The following is a 26,472-nucleotide window of genomic DNA, read 5'->3' on the forward strand; positions in this document are numbered from 1 at the left end:
TGTCTGTCCTGACGCAGGCTGTGACACACGCAGAGGCGGTAGACAYTCATGACTCTCGGTGCTGCCCACAGATTCCTGTCTGCTGTGTTCACACTGGAGCAGTTTGCACCAGTAATGACGAGCTAGTAAATAAAGAACCTTTAACCCTCCAGCTGGTGACTGGGAAAACAGCCCAGGGTTTGTACTCACCTCTTCTGTTTCCTTGCTCCCTTTAACTTAAAGTGAAAAAGAGGCTCACTGATATTTAGAGGGTGTTAATAAATTTGTAGTAACGATTAAGAGCAATTTAGTTAGATTGAGAACAGCGCTTTATCTGTCCAAAATTATTTTTAACGGGATGGTTACTGATATTCTTGGGTGATGCACAAAAGCTAGAAAATGTTTCAGGGTTTKTTTKTTTTTTGTTAGTTTTTTTCAATGACAGCTCTTCAAAATCATAAGTGAAACATAAAAAGTTTTATATTCCTCATTATAACTTCTAACRATATCATTCATGTTTGCAAGCACCTACAGACCCATAAATTAGATYGACTAAAAAGTCAACTTATTTYAATAACTTTATCCYTAATTGAAACACATTATATGGATTAATTGCAAACAGATGGATGCTTGAAAGCCTTTATTTCTGTTATGATATTATGCTGTTTTTTGCAGCTAATAAAAAAATTACATTTAAAATTAGGATATTAAATCCGACCAATAAAACAAATATTTTAAAAACAGAAATGTGGGCTTAACATAAGTTTAATACCMGTTTAAAGGTTKATATTTTGTATATCATATTCTAGTTTACTGAATATGACTGTATATGCTGTATGTACCCAAAACCCACTGACTGGATATGCTCTATATACGCTTTCTTTTTGCATCCACATTTAACTTAATATCCCAAGCAATCTGAGTAACACTGATTGTTTGTTGAAAAAGGCAAAGAGCATGACACAACTTCTACTTCTGTCTTTGTCTCAGTGATAATCCTCATGTCATCTTCAATCAATCRATCTTTATGTATGCAGCACTTTATACACCCAAAGTGACCAATGTGCAATAGGTACAAGTTAAACATGGCCAGATAGACAAAAAAAGAAGAAAATGAAGATCTACTGATAGTTGAGTGGCAAGATGAAAGCCATTGTTAGAAGAAACTTAGCAATAACAGATTTTACTTAAATGTTGTCMTTTATGGAGCTCAGAAAATACGTGAATTGTTGGTAAAAACATCTAGTTACTATTCACATAGGGGACATGTCTGAAGCCCTCCAAACCTGTCATGAATCTGGTGATTAAGCACTTGTTTCTGGTGACACACTCTCCCTGGTATTGGTGCTGCTTTTTTGAAACATGATTCCTCTAATGCCGCYGTTCCAAAAACTCCAGGAAGTCTCCTTCGGCGAAGAGGCGCTGCAGATGGAAACACGGATTATGGATGTTGGTGTAAATCCGCAGAATCTTTTTGCTCAAAGAAATCCTATTTTCAGATTTTTGTGTTACGCTTTATAAACAGATGCCAACGTGACTGAAGTTTATTTATGCACATGACAGAGCCAGGGGGAGAAATTTCAGTGCAAACACACACCAAAAAAAAATAAAAAAAATAGTGAGTGGAGAAAATTAGAGGATTAACATTCCAGTGCCTCTGCTTTTAAAGATAATCACAGGCTACTCTGCAGAAAGAAAAATGAAGCTGAGCTCTCGAGAAGACAGACACAGAGTGCATCAGATAAACAGATGGGTAGACAGATGAAGGGAAAGACTAAAACACCAAATGAGCCTGTGGTTTGACCTCCACGTCGATAYGCCTCACTCCGACAAGTTGAATAAAAAGAAATTGCTCTGGGCGCCTAAGTATCTGTTAGTCCAAATACTCTGACCAGAGGATGGACAGACAGCCTGCTGACCTCAGCTCTCCGTGTAAGTGTGTTACGAGAGAGTGACCCACTTTACATGGGATCACTACAGTGCACTCGCTTCGCTCCGCTGTCAGTGACCTGCACGAGGAGTAAACACCAGGGAGAGAGACAGAGGGAGGATCAGTACAGTGAAACAGCACTAACAGGTAGCAACACGCGGTGGACTTTTAGCAACACCGCAGCTAATCCACGCCGTGCACCTTGGTGCGACTCACTCATAGCACATGATCAAAGAGTTCTGTTAGGCTTTGAGGCTATTTATAGGACAATTGCACTGCCTGGACCAAAAATACATCTGTGCAATACAGTTGGAGTTTCCTGTTGCCCAAGCAGCCTGTCACACTGTGACTTGCATGTGTCCTAATGTGTCAGGAAGGGGGGTGAAGTGGGGGTGGATCCTTTTTTTAGCCTGCGCTCTTACAGCGCAGAGAACAGAAACGAGTCATGGTGGAAAATGAATGTGTTGCTTTAGACTGAACGGAGTTAGACCAGCAGTGGCATATGTACAGTGACTGTTTTGCTTATCAGCTATATTAGCGTAACAGCGTAAGTGTCAACTGATCCAGACTCCTGACCAGATTTCTTAACACGTCTGTCAGTGATGTCACTGCTGCTTTTTCGAGGTTGTTCGTACATCCTTTAAAAGTCTTAAATTCATACATCTAAATTGAAGGACTTGAAATATCATAAATTTATTTAAAAACGGCAATATGGTCTTAATTACATTAATCACAGGTGGCAGCAGAGCTATTAACCATGTATGTGTATAATTTTTCCTTTCTCGCAGACAGACATCTTCATTGTGTTCTGTGACTGGAGGCAGTCGAGGCCATAAACACAATAAAAATAAGTAAATAAGTCTTTATTATATCTATATAATAGATACAATCATGCTATATTAGCAGCTACTAGTAACTAGCTGCTAATATACTCTTGCTAGCTAGCTAGCTAGCCTATCTGCGTCTGTCATCATGGGTAATTGCAAATTTATCGGCAATTGACCGGACAACACTGCCCAAACTAGRTTAGGTGCATTCTGAGTAAAAAATAAAATAAAAYTTTTAAGCTTGGCACTACRAAGGGTTTTGCTGTACTATATTGTAAAACGGCAGCATTTTACAATCTAGCACAATCTGTGGCTTAAATTTCATTCAAGGCACAGATTGTGTGCCTTGTATGTATGATAATAATTTTAAAAAGAAGTTTCATTCAAGTTGCCATTAAAAGTTGGCAACTTTGACTTRCTGAAACTTGCAGACACCCTGTGTTTCTCAACACTGGCACACACAGAGATCTATTCAGTGCCTATTAATCCTATCTGCAACGAGAGCAAACCACAAGTGGGCTTTCAGTCCACATTACGTAACCTTATGTTTAACCTACATTCTGGCTGCTGCTCAGGTTGCTGCCTGCCTGTTGTAGCCCGGTTTCCTCAGTCAAGCTGTGCCAGCRATGGCCCACATACAGCCACGTACTGACAAAGTCTGACAGGGCTTCGGGGCAAGTGAAAGTCTGCCCCAGTTCCGTTCCTGTTTCCTGTGAACGCGACTTCAGGGGTTTACCCYGTTTCCTGGCCCACACCACTCGCCCTCAGTTTTCTCTCCAGGAAGCGTCGGGGCTGTTCTGTGATGGGAGTCGAGGAAATAAAATTCCCTGTTGCCCCCGACACAACGGAGGAACGGAAAGACGGAGATTTCTAAAGGCTTCTGATGTCACACTTGAATAGTTGTCACCATGGACACGGAGCAGATATAAACCGAGGGTTTCTATTTTAGAGGGAATGTGATGAATCACCAGCTTGCTTCCATCAGCAGCATTGTGAGCATCAGTACCGTCATCATTTCATCATGGCAACATGAGTGTAATCCTTTGCATGCATCACAGGAGAATAGATGAATCGATGCAGCCCCTTTCAAAAGTATTCATGCCCCTTAAACTTCTCCACATTTTCTCCTGTTACCACAAAGTGCTTAACTGCAAAGTGAAAGAAAAATGTTGAATGATTTTCAAAATTATTTTACAATAAAATCTWAACAGCATGGTGTRCTTTTTGTAACTTTCTTTTGGTGTATGCCTCTACCTCTGCAGGTAGAGGCATACACTGTATTTWTWTWTTTTTKGSCCYTYYTYYTTKSMAMSKWRSYYMAAMCYWAWYMAAMYKGRWKGRMSGSMRKTTTTWMCYYYYMWKKTTTTTTGCACTGAAAATGTTTTATTCTCAGAACTTGTAACTCATAAATGCATCACAGCATCAGGATATAGRTTGTCAGGACGCAATGCACTTCTGTCATCCTGACAGCCGGATGATGTTCGGTAGTGCCGTCAGTGCTGTCTTCTTGTTATAAGTGGACACACTGTTTGTGYACTTGCAGCCGTAAATACACYACTGTCTCCAGAGGACAAATATGACTGTAAACCGACGTTGATTTCCATCAGCTAGATTTAAAGGTCAGGCCCTAGTTCTCTTATTAAAGGGCATGTATTACTCAAAAAGTCACATTTTACACATTTTTGTACTTCCATTTGGATTGCAACTTCTTTAAAAAAAAACACCCACTTGGTTTTTGGCAATAAGTTAATGTTTTCTTGGTGTATGGAAAATGAGTTGTTTCAAAAATGTCCTGAATATAATATCACAGATCAACAAACACTGCATGTCACCTATGTTGAGTTGGGTAGCGTGGCCAGCAGAAGGTTATTTGGATTTAAAGACGCCCTAAAAYAACTCCTTCTAAAACGGAGCTCAAAACCAACAGAAATGAGCAGACTGAAACCTCATTATCCAGTCATAATACAGTCAAACAACAGTAAAAAAAATGCAATAAACATGTTTTGAATAGCACATATATCTATCCTAACTTGTCCAGGAAAGCATAATATATCATCATTGAATACAAAAATGTTTTACTAGGAAATGCTTTATTGCAATTCTCCGCTCTAAAAGGCCCATTATCATTTTTTTCTGGAAGCCTTTAAACGACACTTGAAAGCAAAAAYAATGCATGAGAATGTCTCTGTAGTTTCAAAATGTCAACAGATAAAGACGTGGATCAAATTTCCACCTAGTGACAGTTTAAGTGCTGTGACATCTGCCTTTGTTTGGTCTGAGGAGGTGGTGAAACCGAGAGCTTCCTGTGACTCTAATGGCTCGGACTGGATCTGTGCCAAGTGTATCAGCATCTTACAACTTATTCCCCCGTGCAACACGGCTTCACACGTTCACTTAAAAGGCGTCCATGCTCAGCTGTTGACTGTAGACAGTTMATTGCATGAAGAAAAAACAAAAAGGCACATCTTGGCAGCATGTCCTTGCGGTGTAAAACACCATCCAGGCATCGCGACGCTGCAGACGAGAGAACAGCTGCAGCCCACGTTCCAAAGTAGGTTACACAACTTAAAAACTTTCAACTGAAATGATCTTATCTGGCTGTACGTGAGCAGCTCAAGCTGAAACAACAAAGCAGCRGCATGAATGGGTTTGACACCCCTCCTCCAACAATGAGCCTCTTGTCAACAAGAGAGCTGCGGTGACCTTTCTTATAAACTTTCGAACTCGGACATGAGATGCATTGTGGGGACAAAAGGTTTTGCCATCACACACAAAACTGAAGTTCATCACTGATTAGAGATGGATTTCTTCCCTCTGCAGTTTAGCTATGCACCTGCACTACAGAGTGGTGGAGTTATTAACGTGAGCCTGGCTGTCAGTCGTAGTCTGGGAGCTCCTGTTTTCTCTCTGGCTCCCAGCGCAGCGTGCTCTGCTCTCGGTGGCGCTCACATGCGGCTCCATGTGAGCCTCCTGCAGGAACATGCAGCAGCTGGAGGAAGGAGACCTGCTCTGTTGTCAGCTGTTTGAGCCAGAACTGACTGCTCTGTGAAACTGAGAGTGGGTGAGCTCTGGGTGACTCCCCACCTCCCCTCCTCAAATGCTCATTGCCCTTCTTCTTCTCCACTGCAGCTGGGAAAACACATGCAGAACAGACAGACAAGGAGTCTCTCATTTAGCTCAGCAATGGAGTCCCTTGTCAAGTAGTCATGTATTTGCTGGAGGCACCAGTGCGTATCTGGAAAATAGAAACTAAACTTTTATGCTTGGGTATCATTTATAGCCTTAAATCGGCTGTGAAGTGCACATCCATGCACGTGGCATACAGAATAATAATTATTTAAAAAAACACGAAAAATAATGCTCTGTCTGTTAACAAACAAGAACTTATTRTGCCTTTTTCATGGGAGCAGTCATGTTAGTTTGGCGCCATCTCCTGGTTGATAACGGAAACAACAACCATATGCCCAGTATCTTTTTTTATTTAATTATTTTTGTGAATACTACATTTTATTGCTGTCTAGAACACTATTTTACCTTTAGGTTTGTTAAATCAATTATCTAACAAGAAAAAAATACCTGAGAGATTATTACGAGTATTTTCATTGTCATTTTTTTKKYSRARKTTWAWKSMAWTWWYCCMWKRAAAMMAAMMAAAAAAAMCTGAAAAATTGCAAAACCCTGCATTTGTTCATATGTGTATATTAAAAAAACACATATGAGTTTTATAGTTGGTTGGTTCTTTATCATTTTTATTTACAGTTATTAAGAACCATTGTTGAATGTCCAAAGAGGCATCTTCTCAGTGAACCGAATATTGCAATACATTGAAGGTGTAAAATCTTATCAAGTAAATTGTTTTAACATTAAATTCATGTCCCATTCAACATGGACATCAAAGATCAATAGACAGATGTCTGAGCTTTCTTCGACACCTGAACAAGGAAGGGCGTCTTCTAAAACGTCTCCTGGGTCAAGCAAAGGTTGGAAAGATGCWAAAGAACCGAGCACCAAGAACATTCCAGAACAAACAGCCTCACAAAAGGCCAAGAAACACAAACGACAGGTCAGGAAGAAAGACACTCTACAAAATATTATCTCAAGCTTAGAACATCGTTTATAGTCAATCACCTACATCAAAGCCACCATGTAACTCTAGGAGAATCCGGACAGGTCATTAAGAACCATATATGTGTCTGAATAAAAAGGCTTGATTGACTGAAATATTACTTTCTAAAAATATGTCTTTCACTGAAGAGTGGCGCAAAGAAAGTCATTGTCAGGGGGTCACGAGAGATTCCATTTGTAATTTTCCACAAGCTTTTGCTACTGAAGGCAGAAAACATGAGGAAAATGACGCCCTCCTTAAATGAGAGCGGTTTTTAACTTTTTAGCCTCCATCAATACATTATCCCCACTTAGGCTAGAAGTTAGCTTGGTAAAATGAAGCCCCTTGTACTACGCCTTGCTTCAACGATAGGGTCCGGACCCTCGGATATTCAGAGACGATGGCTTCCTGGAGGCGTGGACTACGTAGAAGTTTTAAACTTTACTCAATAGCTAACATTTTTCCATGATGTATGTAATGCGCCAGTTCAATGCTATAAAGCTTACCAGCTAACGCAGACTGAACGGCTTTGTTCACATCCTCCGCTGCCATTGCTAAAACTACAGACATGTTACAATCCTAAAACAATGCAGGAAATCAACATCATCGTTCATGACTTCTCCTGTTTGCTGATTGGACCAGTAGCAATGCTACCAGAGGAATCCAAGTCAGAGGTAGAAAGCCCAGACTGAGCTGAAAAGCGAGATAATTGCACAGGAGGGCAGTGGCCAGGCCAGCTGGCTGCACGATGCTGTGATTTTCTTCAACATGGACATAGAAGCTAATCAGAGTTTCCATAAATTCAATTGAGAATCTGAGACAAGACTTAAAAAGTGATGACACCAGACACTCACATAGCTGGCATTGCAGAAAATTAATAGGCAAAGTTGTAAGTCTGCAGATGTGTAAAACTAGTAAACACACACCACCAAACGACTAGCAGCTCTAATTGCAGGAAGTATTCAAACGCACACCACACTTTTCTGGTTAGTAATTGCAAAGAACCTTGAAAACCATTGCTTTGTTCTTCCTTTTCACAATTATTAGCCACTTCTACGCTCTATTACACAAAATGTTCTGACGTTTGTGGTTGTGGTGACAAAACGTGGATCAGATAAATTCATCAGGTGATGCTGTGATAAAAAATAAAAAAAAGTAATTTCCGTATGTTCCTGTATCACAAGGTGTGAATGGACTTTGGCCACCAGAAATTGCTGTGTCTTGTGAGAGATACTCCAAAAGGCACAAACCAGACAGAAGAACAGCGATACGCAAGTGGCTGCCTCGTCTTCTTCTTTCTCACCTTCCTCTCCTCGGGTATGAGCTTTTTGTTTGCTTTGTCAGATAATTGTCGTGTCATAAATGGTATTGTAGCTGCATGCTTCTAGAAATGAATTTATACAGAACTCCTAAAGAGTTATGTAAATGTTTTCTTTTTGTTATTTATTTATTTATTTAAAGCATCATGGAGCTTTGTCTTTACTGAACTTACTCACACACCAAGTTTTTGGAAAGACTAAATCATTTGCTAATTGTGCAGAGAGATGCAGTGAGATCCGGCAGCTTGGTTTGCAGTGGAAGTGACCAAGTTTATAAACATTAACGGAGTCATATGACCGTCAGTCTCAGCCTGTTACAAAGTAACTCCAGTAAAGTTAAACCTCAGCTTTATGATTGATTGGTTAGTGATTTTGGGGGGGATTTTCATTCAAACAATTGATCAAAATGATATTGGTCAGTTTTAAATGTATCAGTGCATTGTTTGGCATGATCGGTAGTAAAATGTCTGAACTCTTTTTTCCTCATTGGCAGCTGTTGGTAGAGACRCTGCGATGGAGACGTTTGGCCTGAGGAGAACTCAGTCCCTCAAGAGTCTCTCCGGGACTCAGGAACGATCATGGGTCGCATCATCGACAGCAAACTGGAACAGGAAGTCTGTCTCCCAGCTGGTGCAGCAGTAAGTCCACACTTGGCRAAGACATTCCTACAGTCCAGCAAATGTCAAAAAATTAATTTGCCTATCCCCCCAACCCCCAACAGTTACCAAAGCTGTGCAGACCTAAGGAGTCCAGAAAAAGCAGAGCAAGGATTTGAGGTAGGGCTCAAACAATTAATCAGATTAATCGATTATTGAAATTATTATCAACTAATCTAATAAACAATCAATCGTTAACTGGAGTATAGACTTAGCAAAAAGCCCATTTGCTAAAAGAACAACACCTTCAAACAGTAATTAAGCCAMAATTTTGAAAAAGATATATACATCTCACATTTAAGATTWAAAAAAAATCTTGTCTGTAAGAAACTTCCAGTCAAAACATCTAATAAGGGCCACAACTTGACTCTGTRTTGATTTTCAGTCAMGCAGAAAARCTTGAACTTTTCACATGTTGATGTTCAAAGTATTGATTTGCGATTGCATCTTTTATTACCAAAGATCAAGTGTTCACTAAAGGAATGCTATGTTAAAACAAACCTTTTTAGGCAGCAAAATGTTTATTTTGCCATTTTAAATAATGAATTGAATTATTTGCCATTCTAATGTATTCCTAATATCGAATAAAGAAGCTTAAGTGATTAACTGGAAAATCACCAGAATGTGCCAATTTATCTGATCCAATTAATCGATTGTCACAATTATCAATAGAATAATCGATTACTAAAATTAGCTGCAGCCCTAATTTGAGGCTAGACTCTCATTATTGCAACCAAAAAAAAGAAAAAWGAAAAAGAAAACCCACCTAAAAATCATTGCGTGTCTTCAGGAGTCCTTACCCTGTGTGGACAGTCGTTGGAAGAGGCTGGACAGCAGGGACTCTGGGAGCTCCTGGACTAATCTGTCAMGGTGTCGCTCCATGGACTTCCTCCCGCAGAAAGAGACCTCCGGCACCAGAGCTCTGCGGGCGCTGTTCGAGTCCAAGGCCAGCCTGCAGCAGGACTACCACAGCAGCCTCGGGCTGAACTCCCCGTCCACAAGCGTCGGTAAAGCAGCTGGAGCCTGTCCTCTGCAGGACTGGAAGAGCAACAACACCTCTCCGAAGGAAAATACGATTCAGGTAAGAGACGAGAACATATGGAGCTGGCCAAAACAAAGTAGTGCCTGCCTATTATGCTCACTGAAACAGGTTAGGTTAGGTTTATGGGCTATACAAAACATGTTTACTATTTTTTTCATTTTCACGAAATCATTCTTGAATAATAAGATTTTAGTCTGCTCAGTTMTGCCTGTTTTAGAGTGTCTTGTCACTTTAAATCMAAATCAGCTGCTTCTGGCCACGCCCCCCAAATCGACGTTTACACTGACACAAAATGGCTGCAAACAGATGCGCAATTATACAACGGTACATCTTTGAAAAGCTCTATAGAGCCTCCTGCATAACCAACAAGAACGCAGCAAGTTTTTTTTCTAAACAGTAAGTCAGTAACAAAACACTTGTCTTTTCAAGCAGCCATTGTACAGCAGTAAAAACCAGGTAACCAAAAGGTCTTGCGTTGCTAGGCCGGGGTTGCTAGGTAACAGCGCAGTGCCCATCGAATGTAACTCAACAATTGGGAGGTTTTTGGAACGACTCATTTTCCRGACACCAAAAACATRAACTTTTTGCCAAATAACAGCAAAGCCTGCGTCGGTGTGAACGGCCATCTGCCACGACCGACTCCGTCTTTGACATGACAGAGCAGACACACAGGGTTAAACACAGAAGGACAGAGACAGGTGCATCATCTATAGAAAGAGAACATGAAGTTATGGGCAGCAGTARGTCAGCTGTCAGTCTCCAGGAAGGTGTCACAGCTGAACAGAAACACCAGGCAAAAACACAGAAAGAGCATGAAGCARACATCAGAAATAAYAACAAAATTGGAGAGTAGTAGGAGAATGTGGGTCTGAACCAAAAAGGCTTTTCACAATTTTYTTTTCATCAGTTCCAATGCAAAATCCACTTCTAGAACATGCTTTTAAAAGTAGCTAACTTCAAACTATGCTATCGAAAAATAATTTCAGAAAAGGCTGACCTCATTCTACAACATTGTGTTTCTTTCTTTTCTAATAGCATTCATTTAGTTCTAAAGTGACTTTTGGTGTACTTTTGTTAGCTTTCATAATGACACATTTTATGTAGCACATATTTAGTAAATAGGTTTTTGCAGCTCCAGGCAAGTTTTATTTTGTAGCATCAGGGGCAAAAATGTCTCTTTGGGGTTGAAAATGTTGCTGAACCCTAGATTAGGATATTCTAAGCCACTCTAACTATAAGTTTTACAAAAACCAAAAACTTTAGGCATAGTCTTAATAGTAGACAGGAAGTGAGATCAGAACATGAATGACAGATTAACTTCTTGTCCACTCACAGAGAACGACSCAGGTGGACGGTCGAAARGCTCCGAATGGYCTCYCAGAGAGCTACAGACACACGTCCAGACACACACACGGTGAGCAGAGCCATTTCATATTGTGTGTATCCTCACTGACATCTAAGAAGACAGGCGGGATCCGTGTCTGAACCCCCTAAAAACCATGATTTATATGCATRCCTGGGTGTGTCAGTGTGCAACCAGCTGCCCCTTCCTTTAAAATACAATTAATGCGTCTCTTTTTGGAAATATGGGAGCACAACAGCGCTTTAATATCTAGATTTACTCAGCGTATCAGATCTATGTTTAGATTTCAGCAAATGTGTCACAATCCACCTTTGTGAGATTTAAAGTGTCATGGGGTGAATCTTGAAAAAGGTTGTTGAGCAGTGACCCCTGTGCTGTTGTCATAGGGAAGGGGAGAAAGCTAAATAAAGACAAGGATGTTGYGGTGTAGGTACATAGCTATGTGTCTGCACACAGGCTCAAGATAGGAGTGAGGCCATCGCTGACAGCTTTGTCCGTCATGCAGACCTTGGCCCTGTAAGCAGTGGAGCTGATACTGCTTAGGTACTCTGACGTCTTCGCTCTGCGATGTTGGTAGTATGAGTAAGGGAAAGGCAGAAGGGTGAGTGGGCATTTAAAGGCATGATGTGCTCTCTGAAAAACAAAAACATAAAAAATTGGGATGTTAAAAAATCTTACCAAAAACAGGAGAAAGGCATCCTTATTCAGGACCTGCTGAAAGTATTCAGAATGTTTATTTTATCTATTTTTRTCAATGATCCACTTCTTAAATTTTTCACAAGTTCTTTTAACTATTTCTTTTTTTCCTACAGGTTTGTTAGCGTAATGATTTGAATTAGCTACAGTATTACTTAGAATGGCCTCGTCAGTCGTTAACAAAAATACAATTCAATTCCATTCAAAAATAATCTATTGATCCCAAAGGGAAAATAAATGTCGCTGTAACTCATATTAATTAAAAAATACTCAAAGAGTTATTGTAGATGGTGATGGAAGCTCTCCTGTAGCAGTCTGTGTTGCAGCGAATTTGAAGAAGACTGATTAAAAACACAGTTTTTCTCTGACATCTTTGAAATTCATATTGCTCTCTATCCTAGCCAACTAAGCTTGATCTATTTTGTAAAGAATAAYGTATAAAAATTCCACCTTTAGATTTGGAAAACTGATAGACTTTCAGCTGTAACTGCATCAAAAGCTGATTCTACAAAGAGTCGACTTGGGGTGGCATTGTGTTGATGTGTCACATACAATCCTAATAAAATACATTAAAACTTTTGAACGTAACGTGATAAAATGTAACRAAACTCACATGAGTATTTATGCAAAGCCCTGATTCTGTCGGACCGTTAGTAGCCTCGACCACTCGGCCAAAATAGAGCCTTCCGTGACTTCCCGTGTGTTATTTTAACATACTCCCCCCATGCACCACACACACACACACACACACACACACCCCCACACACACACACACACACGCGCGCGCGTACACACACGGTCCCACCCAACGCCCGTAATAGTGGGTGACAATGTAGCTGTGGGAAAAGGAAGTGGTGGGGTGTCCCAGTCTATCAGTGACCAACAGGGGTGACTGAGTCAGGCCCGTAGCAGCAGCCAGCCCACTGTCCCAAAATAGTCAAAGTTCTAACGCTGGGACAGATAAAAATCAGCTGTCCTCGAGAGCTCAGGACTAGAAAGGTTCAGTCAGCGGCTCGCAGGAAGAGAGGAGACAGGCTGGGCGACACGTCGCAGGAGCTTGAGCGTTTAGATAGCAGAGACACACGGGGAGGTAACGGCGAACAAGGCTGGACGGTGTTTCTGTAAGTATATGTTCAACTAGACTGAATGGGGGATGATGATACACAGATGTGAATATGTAGCAAAAGAAAATGTGTAAAAGAAAAAATCTTACCATACCAATTGTGTTTTTGTTATTTGGCCAAGGTGATGATGAAATATTTAGTGGGAAGCCGATTTGTCCGATTTCTAATGTATGTTTTGTTGTATTTGACCAGCAAATAAGGATTTATGTCTCTCAGTCTATGAACCATATAAGACATGCAAGTGCAGAATTTTGTCTTTAATAAGTTAATGATTATTCTATTCCTCCTATTTATAAATACAAAGACTGGCATTAATCAGATATTCAGACGGGGTTTTTCAGTTTGTTATTTAATCCTGATGATACTGATTAGCGTTTTGTGGCTAAACTAGAATCTCTAGTTGTTRTAAAACTTTTACCTGATTCTGATCTCTATGTACTGTAGCTCTCAATAGGAGATGAGATATGAGATAAGATATCTCATTTCTCATATCTCTTATCTTCTGAGATAAGAAGATAATTGAACAATGCAGGAAAATATTTTTTATATATTCAATTCATTATTTATTTTTTCTTTCCTTTGTTGAACTGTCATGAATTACTTTTTGGAAGAAGCAATGTCATGCTGCTGTGTGAGAGCATTGCCTGTAAAATGGGGTTTCCTATAATTTTAAAAGAAGAAAAACATTTTGTCGTTATTGACAGTTTAAGCTATCTTTAACATCGCACAATAGCAAGTAGCCCAGCTAGCATGCTTAATATGCTAGCTGTGTTTGTCGCCTTGAGAATGTAGATTGCTACCGACAATTTCTATTTCCACAAAAACAACAAAACAGGGCAACTTGGCTGTTTGGTATTGAGCCTTCCTGTTTTCTGTTGAAAGTCTTGCTCTCTCACAGCTCGAATGAACTGTAGACATGTTGTAGAAAGTACAATTTCCCTTTAAATTTACYGATTCTTCCGAATGCATGTTAAGCACCTCGCTATCTTTGAATCTTCATCCTTCAGTAAGAGCTTTCACACTGAAGAGKGTTTCTGTTTTGGCTGCTTTGCAGTACTCATTAATAATCATTCACATCTAAATGGTCTTTTAGGTCGTGGCTTTCTGTTGATGTCCATTTAATGTCCCAACCAGCAGGTTGATGTTATTGACAAGTTTTAGACGAGTTGGTCACAGAGTTGGGTAGAAACTAGTTACATTTAGTCAGCTACATTTACTTGAGTAACTTTTTGGGAAAGAAGAAAAACTTATARGAGTGTTTTTATTAAGCTGTACTTTTTACTTTTACTTGAGTAATTTTATTATGACGCATCACAATTTTTACTTCAGTAAAATTTCTGGATTCTCTACCCACTATGAGTAAGTTCACTGAATCAAGAACAAACATGTTTWAACAAMAAAACTCACMACAGACTCACACACACATCTGCAGTTTTTGTTAAATTTGTATCCTTTATCTTTATATCGAAAGAAATTTATTTGGAAAAATGTTTCTTTTGCCTGATTTTGTTATTTTTGCAATCATGTCACCTATATGAATTATTTTCATTTTGGTCTTTAAAATACCAAACTTTCCACATATCTTTATATTTTGGTCCGTTTGATGATGTACTTTTTAAATATTAAACTATCTATATTTTTGAACAGTTAATACATGAATAGACTTTTTTTTTACCAAAAAATGTTTTAGTCTTACAATTTTTTTTAGTCTTTTACTTATATTTAAGTGAAAATATGTTGAAGTCRTGCTACTCTACTCGGCTACTCTTTCCACCACTGGTTGGTCAACATTCATGGCCCAATTAGGCTGAAAACTGCAGGTTTTGTTCATTATTTGTAGATATTACCTTAAAGTAAAAGTAGTAAAACCCAACTTTGCTTATATTGATGGGATCTACACAGTGATATGTTATGTATGTGTTAATTAGATGGTGAGGAATCCCTTCAACAGGAGCAGGTTTTTTTTCCCTTAGTGTTAAGGATTTTACTGCAGTCTGTGAATGTGGCAACAATCCTGAACAGCTGATGGCGGGCAAGGTGGTGAAGAACAAATAGCAACTGCATTTCACCGCCATTTGCACAGCTGCCRGTGGTCAACACCCACCCATCAATGTGCCACTAATAGCTCCTTTCCACTCTGGGGAAATGGATGTAAAAATGTGGGAATCACATAGAACGTGCTCAGATTTCCTAAAGCCATCAGCCTTTTAATCTGTATTGATTTGACACCAAGATGTTTTGTGAACACACTGGTGATGGGTGACCTCAGAGTTTGGTGGACYAGGATTTCAACACGCAAGGCCTTCGGTGACTTCATTCTTTCTGTCCACTCATGTATGAAAACGCTTTAAGTCCAGGCTCGTGAGAGGCGCCAGCTCGCGGGTCCATCCTTTTGTCCTGTGAGGGCTTAATGGGTGACAAGCGAGGTGTGTTTCAATCTGACCATTAGTTACACATGGGTGGTCTGTGCWGCACCCCCAGTTGTTGGGCTTTAAACTTACGATGATGTTTGATCTGTTTCATTTAGCTAAAATCGTTGTTATAAACACTTAAAGGCAACACTTTGAATCCAGATTTTTGAAGTAAGTTTCTGCTGAGAGTAGTTTATGCTAGTTTTAGGGAGCTTTGTGCTGTTGTCACGTTTGCATTCAACAGTTTATTACACAGAAGCTAATAATTATTTATGCAGGAAGTGAAGATAAAAGGTGGTGTGCATCCAAACATTGTACTGTGAGAAACACATAATGACATATCTGAAGCAGTTCCGGTCAGAGTACAGACCTACCAGGAACTAAAGCAGCGTAAAAAGCAATAAAATACACTGGATTACTTTTATATCCATTGTAAAGATGGGTAGAGTATCCAGAAATTGTACTCAAATAAGAGTAGCGCTACTTTAACATATCGCTATTCTTGTAAAAATAAAAAGCAGCTGGGGTGTGCTGTGGTGGCGCAGAGGTTAAACACAACCCACATATGGTGGTCTTAGTCCTCGACGTGGCCGTCACCGGTTCGATTCCCGGCCTGGCGACCTTTGCTAGATCCATTGTCTGTTCTTTTTTTTGGTTTTACACAGGAAGATAATTCAACCTCCTCCTTAAATAACAAAAAAAAGCATATTTGACAGTTTTCTAAAGGTTCATGAATTAGGTTTGCATGGGCCAAGATCTGTCAAGACATTGGAAATGTATTTTGGTCTCTGCCCCTATCAAACCAGTTTTAGCTTCAGGTTCCAGGTCCAACTTAACTGAATTCATGCTAAGCAAAGAAACCAAGAGACGTGTCCACTGCAGACAGGATATTACTGCTCACAGCCTTTTTCCAGGACTTCTCCTAGAAAAGCTTAAATATCCGTTTATCTCAGTTTGTTATACTTTTTCTTAAAGTGACAGGTTACAAAATTCACCTGTTGTGTTTTTAAAAAACTGAAGATCTCATTGTAAGCTAGCAACATCTTCAGGTGCAAAAACACGACTGAAATCATTTCTGGGATTCTTTTGAGGGCGAGCCGTTGCATTCCTCGGGTCAGGTGCTAAACGTTTGACGGCAGAGAGCGCACACTGAAAAATGTGCAAACATTCTGGGTCACTCCAGCTGAGCTAGCAGTTGTTGGTTTTTGTCCCTCCTGAGCTCCATAGACAGTCCATGGCATGCAGTCCGGTGAGGGTCTCAGGCGGCAGGAACGCTGCACAGGCATATTTAGGATCAAAGTCTTTAGAAGATTTGCTTATTAAGAAATATTTTCACTAAATGATGCAGAATGCACGAGCTTTTGTGAGTCCATCTGAAGCTGCAGCAGAGATAAGATGGATGCCGTTGTCRCCATGACACCGTGAGGGGAATCCAAAAATAAAACCTGTCATCATGAAACSTCTCACAGACCAGAGACACAGATCGTCGCCCGAGTTTTATCGAACTTTTAAAGTGGACGTCWAAACATCTGAACATCTTAATTCAAGATGAAAATAAAGTTGATGGGTTTTTTTTCTCTGCAGATGATAAATATAATCCATCACTGAGCAGAGGAGGCACTTCAACAGGACAATCCAGAGATAGGATAYCTACTTCCTCCTCAGTCAAAGASAGACTGGCTCTATATCTGTCGAGAACAGCAGCCATTGACTCGGTGGGCGGCTCAGAACAGCCAGTGAGTTCCTGACATGCTTCTCATTCCTCCCCATATAACAAGGGCACTGGCTCCAGGAGAGACTCATTAGAGCAACCCAATGATTTTTAAAATACACGTTTGGCTCACATTTATTGTGTTTTACTATCCTGAGTTGTTCTTTTGTGTTCAGCAGGAATTCAGAGGAACTCCACGAACGAAGGCTAAAACCAGCAAGGTAGTTTGTCATTTAATTCGCATCCCTTATTCAGTAGTATGTTTCCTCACTAATGTGTGCTGTGTTGTTTTTTTTCCCGCATGACATATTAAACAACATAAGAATAAAAAAATATATTATTATTTAATACAACAGAAAATCAGAAAAGGTTTTTAATCACAAAGCATGTATGGTAACTTTGTTATTTTGCATGGGAAAGAAATATAATTTAATAAAAACGCAAACTTAATCTGAAACGTAAAACCCTGAAAAGGATCATTTTCATATTTGGAGATGTTTTTTAATCAAATTTTAAATTCCAACTGTACTTATCTGTCTTTTTGCAAAACCTAAAAGTACAGAAAATATATTTGAATTAAAGGTAAAATTAAACAAGCATATTTGTAGTTAATGAACCAAATATCATAAATAGGTAAATATACAACAGAAGTTTTCAACTGACTTATGTAGCTTTATTACATAGACATGATACTAAAACAGAAGACAGCAGGTTACCCTTGAAATTTTATTAAAATGAAATTAAAATGAAAAACTGTCATAAATTACATGGAGAGATAAAGCAAAAAAAAAAGATAACCTTTTTGTCAAACATTTGCGTTGGATCCATATCTGATTTGTTTTGCAGATCAGATATGGATTGATTTGAATTTGGTTTCCATATCAGTGAGCTTCCTTTGTTAATCTATGAAATAAAATGTGGGAGAAGCATACATCATTTAGTGCACAGGTGKGACGCTGAAGGCCCGGAACCAAATCTGGCCCGCCATAATTTTTTATGTGGCCCTCATAACACTTTATTTGAAGGAGGGTGAATWAGACTGTCATGACACTTTCATAAACACTGCCATGGGGAATAATAAGAAGTCACATTCAACATCACATATTAGCACAAATATCATAAAAATTCCTTACAAACATTTCTAAATTGGCAAAAAAAAAATCTGTAATTTTGATTGCAAAAAAACCCACTAAAATAAATCACAAAATGGTGGAGGAACAGCTATTTATTGATATTTTAACAGTTTAATTAGTTTTGTTAATATATTCTGGCAGAACTGGCCCTTTAAGAAGATTTAGATTTGATATGGCCCAAAATGAAAATGGCTTTGACACCCCTGAGTTATTGCATTTAAGCCAAAAATATTTTATTCCCTCTGCAAATATAGATTTACCATAATTTTTATCCTACCAAAAAGTTTGATGTCTGACTGAAATTGAAACCGGCATCTATCAAAAGATATCAAAGTAAGAAGTGTCTTAATTTTAAAAAAAAAGAAAAAAAAAGAAAAAAAAAACATGATTTATCTTTGATTGAGAGCTCTATAGTGTCATCACCCTAATATTTAGCTCGCTCCCTGGATTCTAGGTCAAGTTCAGTCAAAAGAAACATGTTGGTAAAATGAAAAGATTAGCCGCCAGGCCTATATATTATTTCAGGCTTAACTATACAAAAAAGAAAAGGAAAAAAAGAAAAGAAAAAAAATGTCTATTTTGGTCTCAAAACCTCAGATATGGCTTACCTCCTGTAAGTCATATCTAATGTTCTGGATGTGTGTAAACTGTGCCTACTAACAACTGTTGAGTCTTTTTTTAACTTTGGTGTGATAGAAGATGGTTTGCTGTGAAAAACTACATATAAACATAATAAAAGGTAAAGTATGGCTTCCATAACTACATATATATTCTCAATATATTTATTTGTAATACAGTTTTTGACGATTATAATCCTTATGCTGTTCTTTCTGTCTTTTTATGTATTTCAAGATGGCTGATGCAGAAAGGAAAATCACAGTTTCACAACCGTTTCATGAGGAAGATGACTTGCCACCTCCTCCACCTCCTCCTGTCCCACCCAGACCCTTTGACTATGAAGGGTCAATGACTCTGAGTAGCCTCCCTTTGCCTCCACCTAAAGAAACCTTCTCCACGTTCTACCAGCAACGGCAGAAGAGTGAGCTGAAGAGGCTCTACAAACACATCCACCCCAACCTGCGAGCAAGTCTTGACGACGCTGTCGATGATGAGATAATGCAAGCAGTGCAGGCAGAAAACACTCAGGCAGCAGATGCAGCTTATCAGGGAGAAGTTCAGTCCATGAGGTGGATCTTTGAGAACTGGACTCTCGACAATATCGGAGATCCTCACGAAACGAAGAAACTCTTGGATACAGAGGAATTAAAAGGCGGAGACGTCAGAAGCACCTCTACGATGTTTGAGCACATTGACGGCACCCAACACATGGCGACTAAAAGACAAACGTCCATCAGAGGGGATGTGAGAACGTCCACCTGGTTGTTTGAAACCCAACCTTTAGATGCTCTCAGTAAATTCAAAGCTGGCGAAGGTGAACTGGTAGAGGCCCTTCTAAAAGAACCCATTCAGTCTGGCGATGTAAGAGGGACTCGGCTTCTTTTTGAGTCCAAACCACTGAGCATCTTGGGCCGATGCAATTCCATTGAAGACCGTAGCGTCCTGAAACTGAAATCTGAGCTTCAGGAGCAGAGAGGCGATGTCAGGAAAACCTTGAAGTTGTTTGAGACAGAACCTTGCTGTGCCATCAGAGACAACAGTGGCAATATCCATGAGATTAAATCCATCTGTAGGGAGGAGATCAATAGTGGCAAACTCAACACTGCCCGGTGGCTTTTTGAAACCCAGCCTTTGGACACGATCAACAAAGGAAGTGATGGAGTGAAAATCATCCGAGGTATATCTCTGGAGGAAGGGCACAGAGAAGGCGTCGACCAGAAAAGGTGGATGTTTGAAACTCAGTCGTTCGACACAATTACAGAGGTTTCAGGAGTAGATACGTTTCATGGAGTAGATGCCAGCAACTCAGGAGAAGCTAATGTTGCCAACAAAAAGAAGCTGTTTGAGATGCAACCCCGGTCATCCCCAGGAGAAAACTCTCTGGAGAGAGAACCAATCATTGGGGGAGATGTCAAGTCTTCAATGTGGTTGTTTGAAACTCAGCCCATGCAGGCGCTCAGTGAAAGCTGCGAAGCGGAGCATCTGAAGAAAATCAGTCTGTCAGCTGAAGAACAAGGGGAAGTGAAAGGCAAAAAGCTCATGTTTGAAAATGTCAGCTTTCAAAAGAATACTTTGTTTAAAGAACAAGAGATTGAAAAGGGGGATGTGAAAGGGTTCAAGCAACTTTTTGAGACGATTCCCTTAAGTCAAATTGCTCAGCTGGAACAGCAGATGGCTGAGAGGCAGGAAACCAACAAGGCAGTGACGGAGACCAGCCCTCTATATGCAATAAAAGATAGTTCTGGAAACCTTCATGAGGTCACAACAGTCAGCCGGGAGGAATTCATCAAGGGGAAAGTCAAAAACTACAAGTGGATGTTTGAGACCAAGCCTTTAGATCAGCTGGCAGATGGAAAAGATGTTGAGATTATCAAAGGCATCACCAGACAGGAGGACTCTACARGTGATGTTAAGACAGCAAAGTGGCTTTTTGAAACCCAGACCATTGATGGAATCCACTGCAAATTCAACAAAACAGAACAAAGCTCTTCAGCTGAACAGGAGCCTTGCAAAGGTGATGTCAAGACCTGCAAATGGTTATTTGAGACRCAACCGATGGATATGTTGTATGACAAAATGGAAAAAACCAAGGATAAAGATGCTGTCGACACAGATGTCAAGTCTATGACTTGGCTCTTTGAGTCACAACCCTTGGACACCATCAGAAATGGTGAGCCGAACAACTTGAAGCTGTGCAGCACTAAGAGGGACTCTGTCAAAYCAGAGGTTGCTGTTCAGACAGTCAAACATCTATTCGAAACAGAAACTTTGGATAGGATAAGAAAAGAGTCAGACACAGAACAAAACTTAAGATGCATCAGCCAGGTCGACTTTCAGTCGGGAGATGTGTCACGTGTCAAGGAACTTTTTGAGTCCCAATCMCTTGATGAAATTGGGTCAGAAATCATGTCAACAGCTGAGGGACCAAAGCAAGGTGAACACGTTGAGAAAGGTTCAGTGCATAAAGTTACATGGATGTTTGAGAACTGTCCCATGAACCAGATTAATAGAGACCAAAATGAGCATGGAGTAAGCATGGAGGCAGTTGRAGTTCTTGAGACTGGAGATGTTCAGAACAAAAGGTTCGTCTTCGAAACCTCTTCACTGGACAAAATCCAAAAGGAACCAATTGAGGAGAAGTTGGTATCAGTGGAAGACCTTATGGGCAATGTTGATGTGAAATCCAGCACCATGATGTTTGAGTCCCTGCCTCTCTATGCCATCAGAGACAAAGAAGGGCAGTTTCATGAAGTGACCACTGTCAAAAAAGAAGAGGTCATGAGTGGCGACGTCAGAGGAGCGAGGTGGATGTTTGAGACAAAACCACTCGACGCCATCAAGGCRGAGAATGAAGTTTACGTGATTCGAGCTGTTACACAAGAAGACGTCAAGAAAGGGGATGTAAAATCAGCCAGATGGAAGTTTGAGACRCAACCTCTGGATTCACTCACTGAACGAGATGAACCTCCTGTTTTGGTCACCGAAGACTTTGGAGGCAGCAGTGTCCAGCTGAATAAACAAATATTTGAATCTGAGCAGTCGAACAAGAAGTTTGTGAGAATGGTTAGTGTCACTGATGTGCAGCAGGGAGATGTGAGGACCTCCACCTGGCTTTTTGAGAATCAGACCCTTGATAGTCTGAAAGGCGAACCTCAAGAGCAGAATCCAGTCAAAACAGTCCACAGGGCAGACAGCCAGAAGGGAGACGTGAAGCGCTGCACGTGGATGTTTGAGTCTCAGCCACTGGACAAGATCAAGGAGTCTGAAGGTACCTCAGCAGAAGTCACCGAGGAGATACCAAAAGCTGATGTGAAGTGCACTACCTGGCTGTTCGAGACCACGCCACTGGATAAAATCACTGCCAACAGTGTGGCTGACACGCTTTCATACTTGTATGAAATCAAATTTGTCCACTCMAGTGGCATAATAATAGAAGAAAACGAAAGGAGGCATGTCAACATGGCAAAATACCTCCTTGAATCCAGCAGAGGTGTGCAAATTCAAAAAGAGGACATTGTTGCTGGCAACATTAGAAACATCATGTTGCAACTTCTGCTCAAACCAACAATCAAGCCACAAGTTACTCTTCTGAGAGAAGTCGAAAAGGGTAAAATCAACACCACTGTGGTGGAGCTGCCTGTCTTTGAGTCAATGGCGACTGCCAACATTGAGCAAGATCGAAGGATACAGAACATTGCTCAGATGATAGATGACTTGCTTGTTCAGGAAAATAATTTCAAAAAGGGAATTATTATGCAAGAGGCTGGAGAGGAAAGAGGAGAAATGTCAGTTTTTTCTCTATATAGTGAGATCAAAACTGAGAGTCATGTCATGGAAAGGGGAGATGTGAAAACTACAATTGGAAATCTCTTGGCTACTGCTAATAATCAGAGAGCTGCAACGTTGTGTAGAGTGGATGAAAATGAAAAGGGTAATGTGAATTTATACAAAAGCTGCATTGAAAAAGGAGACCTTGATTACTTGAAGAGTCTTCATACCGAGGAATCTGAATTTGAAGCTGCTTGTGGCCTTTTGACGAAGGAGCAAGTTGAAACAGTTCAGGGAGGTGTGCAGGAAGCAAAGAGAAGCCTCTGCCAGCAAAAAGAGCAGGTCGAGAGAACCGTTTGTGATGTTTTGCCAGGAGATGTAAAGAACACCAAGAAGGTTTTCTCATCTGAGCCCTTTGTCAGTGTCGATTGCTGTATTCCGAGAGAAGAAATAATCCCTGGAGATGTGTCGTCAGCAAAGCAACAACTGGCTGCAAAGCAGCCTGTGATTGTGGACAAAGAGGAAGTTGTACCTGGAGACATCAAGGCAACAATGGAGTCGYTAGAGCGTGCAAAACAGCAAAGCATGAGTGTGGAGAGGGAGATGATTAAACCCGGGACCATCTATGAAATGGACTTGTCAGCTCATGGTCCTGTGGACGAAGGAAGCCAACCACAGAAAGAAGTRATTGTATCTGGAGATGTGAGAGCAGCTAAAAAGTCCCTGGAAATGGCCAAGCAGCAAAGCATGCAGGTGGAGCGGGAGGTCATTGTTCCTGGAAAAATATACAATTTGGGGGTGTCGGTGCAGGAGGAAAGCTCTTCGACTGTGGCACAATCTACATGTTCGTCTTCCTCAGGATGCCAGCAAATCAAGACTTATCCACAGGTCAGTGATGCAGAGAAGGATCAGGAAAGCCACATTTCCTTTAAAAATTGTCAACCAAGTGCAGTTGTAGTCAGCAATTGTGCCCAGCAACCAATGCCTTTATTTATAGGTTGTGATTTTAATGGTCAGACAACTGAAGATGAAATAGAAGAAGTCATTAGAGGAGATGTGAAGGCAGCCATTAGATCTCTGCAGAATGCAGCAACAGAGCAGAGGCTTGTAGATAAGGAAAATGTTGTGAGAGGAAATGTGCAGCTGGCTTTGGAATCTCTTGAGAAATCTAGTGTAAATGTATCCAAGGGAGACTATAAAGCTGCAATGATATACAGGAATTCAGGCAGGACATGCCCAGGGAAGAGCAAGACTGTTCACAATCAGTGTGTTGTGGTGYCTGTTCCTTCATCTGACACAACATTGTTTCCTTCAATTTCAGTAACCTGTGAAGGACAGCCAAGGAACCCAACACAGTTTTCACCCCATAACCCATTAGCAAATGGACCCTCTATATCGCCCAGCTTGGAAAGAGTAACCTCACCTCCMCTCATAGACAAGAGCAAGAAACCAARGAATCAAAAGCCAGCATTACTACCAAAGCCACAGTGGATAACAGTGGAAACAGCAAACACCTCACCAACATCTCCTCCCAAAGCTACCTGCCAAATTGACGACAACGTGAATGCAGTGGTTTCTCCAAAACGAAACCAGCAGTTTCCTATCCAATCTATAGACACACCAAGTGAGGAAAGAAATGATGGAAGACTACAGAGAGATGGTGATGAAACACAAGGTTCRCATTTGTCAAATGAAGATCAGCCAATGGACTCTAACATTCAGATGGATAACAAAAAGCTCCAAACGCCACTCACGGAGAGGAAATCCAACGTTCAGCTGACAATGTCCAACAGTGACAAAATGCAAATAGAAAGAAACGTGATCCAGAAAATAAATGCAGCTGAGGAGATCCAGATGTGCATGAAAAATTATGCAGAAGATGGGAAACAAGAGATGAACATGAGCTTGAGGGCTGCTCTTAAGAACTTTGAAAAAAAGGACAAAGAAGATTTGGACAAAAGAGTTTTGCCGTCCAAAAAGGTTAAAGTGTGTTTTAATAATARTAGTGATCATAGGCAAACTGGCAATAATTTGCCTCAGCRTCATGAACATGAGCTTAGCCTTCCCAGACATCAATGCAAAACTGAAGTGGAAACATCACAAACTAATTCGATAGGCGAAATAAATCATGCACAGCAAAATGACCTACAACAAAACAAGGAAGAACTCTGGGATAAGGTTGTTTTACGAAAGAAGAAAGTTAGAGAGACAGAGGAGGAGAGACGGCAAAGACTTTCAGTCCACAAAGATGAGATCATGAAAGAAAATGCGGAGACCGCCATGGAAATCTTTGATAATCTGAGGAAACGAGAAGAACTCAAAGGAATYCTGTCTCAGGTGCAGGAGATCGAAGGAGAGCCGTGCAGCGTAGATGCCACCTCCCTGAAGTCCTTATACAGCAATGTCCCTCCTTGGATGGTCGCCCCAAGAAATCCCAAGAAATGTAAAAAAGAAGAAAAGAAAGTCGCAGAATTACAGGATGATGATCTTGAAAGCATTTCCTCAGTTGAAAGTGCGTTTGAAGATCTGGAGAAAGCTAGTAAGGAGATAATGAAGCTGAAGGAGCAGACATTAGCCAAACTTGTTGACATTGAAGAAACGATCAAAAAGGCACTGTACTCTGTTTCCAATCTGAAATCCGAAGCTGACATTGCTGGTTTGTCGGGACTCTTTGACGAATCTTTGAAATCTGAGCAAAATTTTCAACCCGTCAATAGCATCAAGAAAATAAGCATAGTGTCGAGCAAGACCAAACCAAGTCCTAGAAAAGAGTCACCAGAAGAGACCCAAAATGCAAAAAGTAAGCCACTTACYAGACAGTCCTCCTCTCAGTCTTCACCATCATTCATCTCCATTCGCTCTGCAAGGAAGCCTTCTGAGCAACAAAAACCAGCCATGTCAACATTTAAACCAGACACAAAGAGTGCTCCGGGTGGCTGCCACGACGCAAAGCAAGATCTGGATTCCTCTGTTCCCGAGTCGCCAAGTAACGGTCCCAGTCAAGAACGCAAAGTCAGCGTGCTTGAAGTAAAGGCTGTTCCAGAGCAAAATACAGGAATAATTGGCACCAAGACCGTCAGCGAAACATACGAAGAGAGCGACAGCTTCGGCAACGTGTTTGTTTCTTCTGTGACTTCAACATTTGTAACCAATCAGCCTGACAGCAAAACGTCGGCTTTGTTTGAAGTAGTTGGAGGTCCTGCCAGGTACGAAGTGACAGCATCGCCTTTAATGCAAAGATCCGGGCGTCAGTTCCAAGATAAAGTGTTGAGCAAYGCCAAGCAGAATGGAACCGTGTTTGTAACATTCAGTCAACCAAAGCAAAAGAAATAAATAAGTGACTCAGTAAATCCAGGACATTTATTCCATTAGTGTGTGTATGTTGTATTTTCATGAAAGAATTTTGCCAAGTTTATTACAACAAAAATGATCATTTTTAATAGCTAAACATTTGTTTTATAGTTGTTTTAATTTTTTGTACTGTAACCACCTGATAAAGTACTTGTTATGTTTGTCTATTAAAACTAATAATAATTGTACTTTTTGATGTGAAAATCGTCAAATAAATTAAAGTTTGAAAAATGGTAAAAAGACTTTTTATACTCCATGCTAGATGTTGATTAGTTTTCAAACAAACAGTAGAATTCACCATAAAGCAATTATATCAAAAATGTTTATTAAAGTTTTCACAGGATGGCGTGGGTGTGATTATTGAGCGTATTTTCTGTTGGTCAACATTAGTTGACTATTCAGGCTTTGCTTCCCACTTGTGGACACAGAAGCCAGGACA

The 26,472-nt window shown here is 40.3% G+C and overlaps 1 protein-coding gene across 3 annotated transcripts; it reads left to right on the forward strand.

Annotated features, from left to right (window-relative positions):
* The first annotated feature begins 6,453 nt into the window (after positions 1 to 6,453).
* xirp1 (xin actin binding repeat containing 1) lies at positions 6,454 to 26,376 on the forward strand. Of its 3 annotated transcripts, XM_017310243.1 has the most exons (8): positions 6,454 to 8,158; positions 8,654 to 8,798; positions 8,882 to 8,936; positions 9,607 to 9,897; positions 11,194 to 11,272; positions 17,037 to 17,188; positions 17,340 to 17,384; positions 19,149 to 26,376. In XM_017310243.1, the coding sequence occupies exons 1-8, from the start codon at positions 8,032 to 8,034 to the stop codon at positions 26,013 to 26,015; spliced, it is 7,761 nt and encodes a 2,586-aa protein (XP_017165732.1). In that variant the 5' UTR covers positions 6,454 to 8,031; the 3' UTR covers positions 26,016 to 26,376. The 3 variants fall into 3 exon arrangements, with proteins under 3 accessions (XP_017165732.1, XP_017165731.1, XP_017165730.1); XM_017310242.1 differs by lacking the exons at positions 6,454 to 8,158; positions 8,654 to 8,798; positions 8,882 to 8,936; positions 9,607 to 9,897 and having other exon boundaries at positions 11,227 to 11,272; positions 17,343 to 17,384; XM_017310241.1 differs by lacking the exons at positions 6,454 to 8,158; positions 8,654 to 8,798; positions 8,882 to 8,936; positions 9,607 to 9,897; positions 11,194 to 11,272 and adding an exon at positions 12,819 to 13,038 and having other exon boundaries at positions 17,343 to 17,384.
* The last annotated feature ends 96 nt before the right edge of the window (positions 26,377 to 26,472 follow it).

Source organism: Poecilia reticulata, linkage group LG17 (assembly GCF_000633615.1).
Source record: "Poecilia reticulata strain Guanapo linkage group LG17, Guppy_female_1.0+MT, whole genome shotgun sequence".
In the NCBI taxonomy this organism is placed as follows: Eukaryota; Metazoa; Chordata; class Actinopteri; order Cyprinodontiformes; family Poeciliidae; genus Poecilia; species Poecilia reticulata.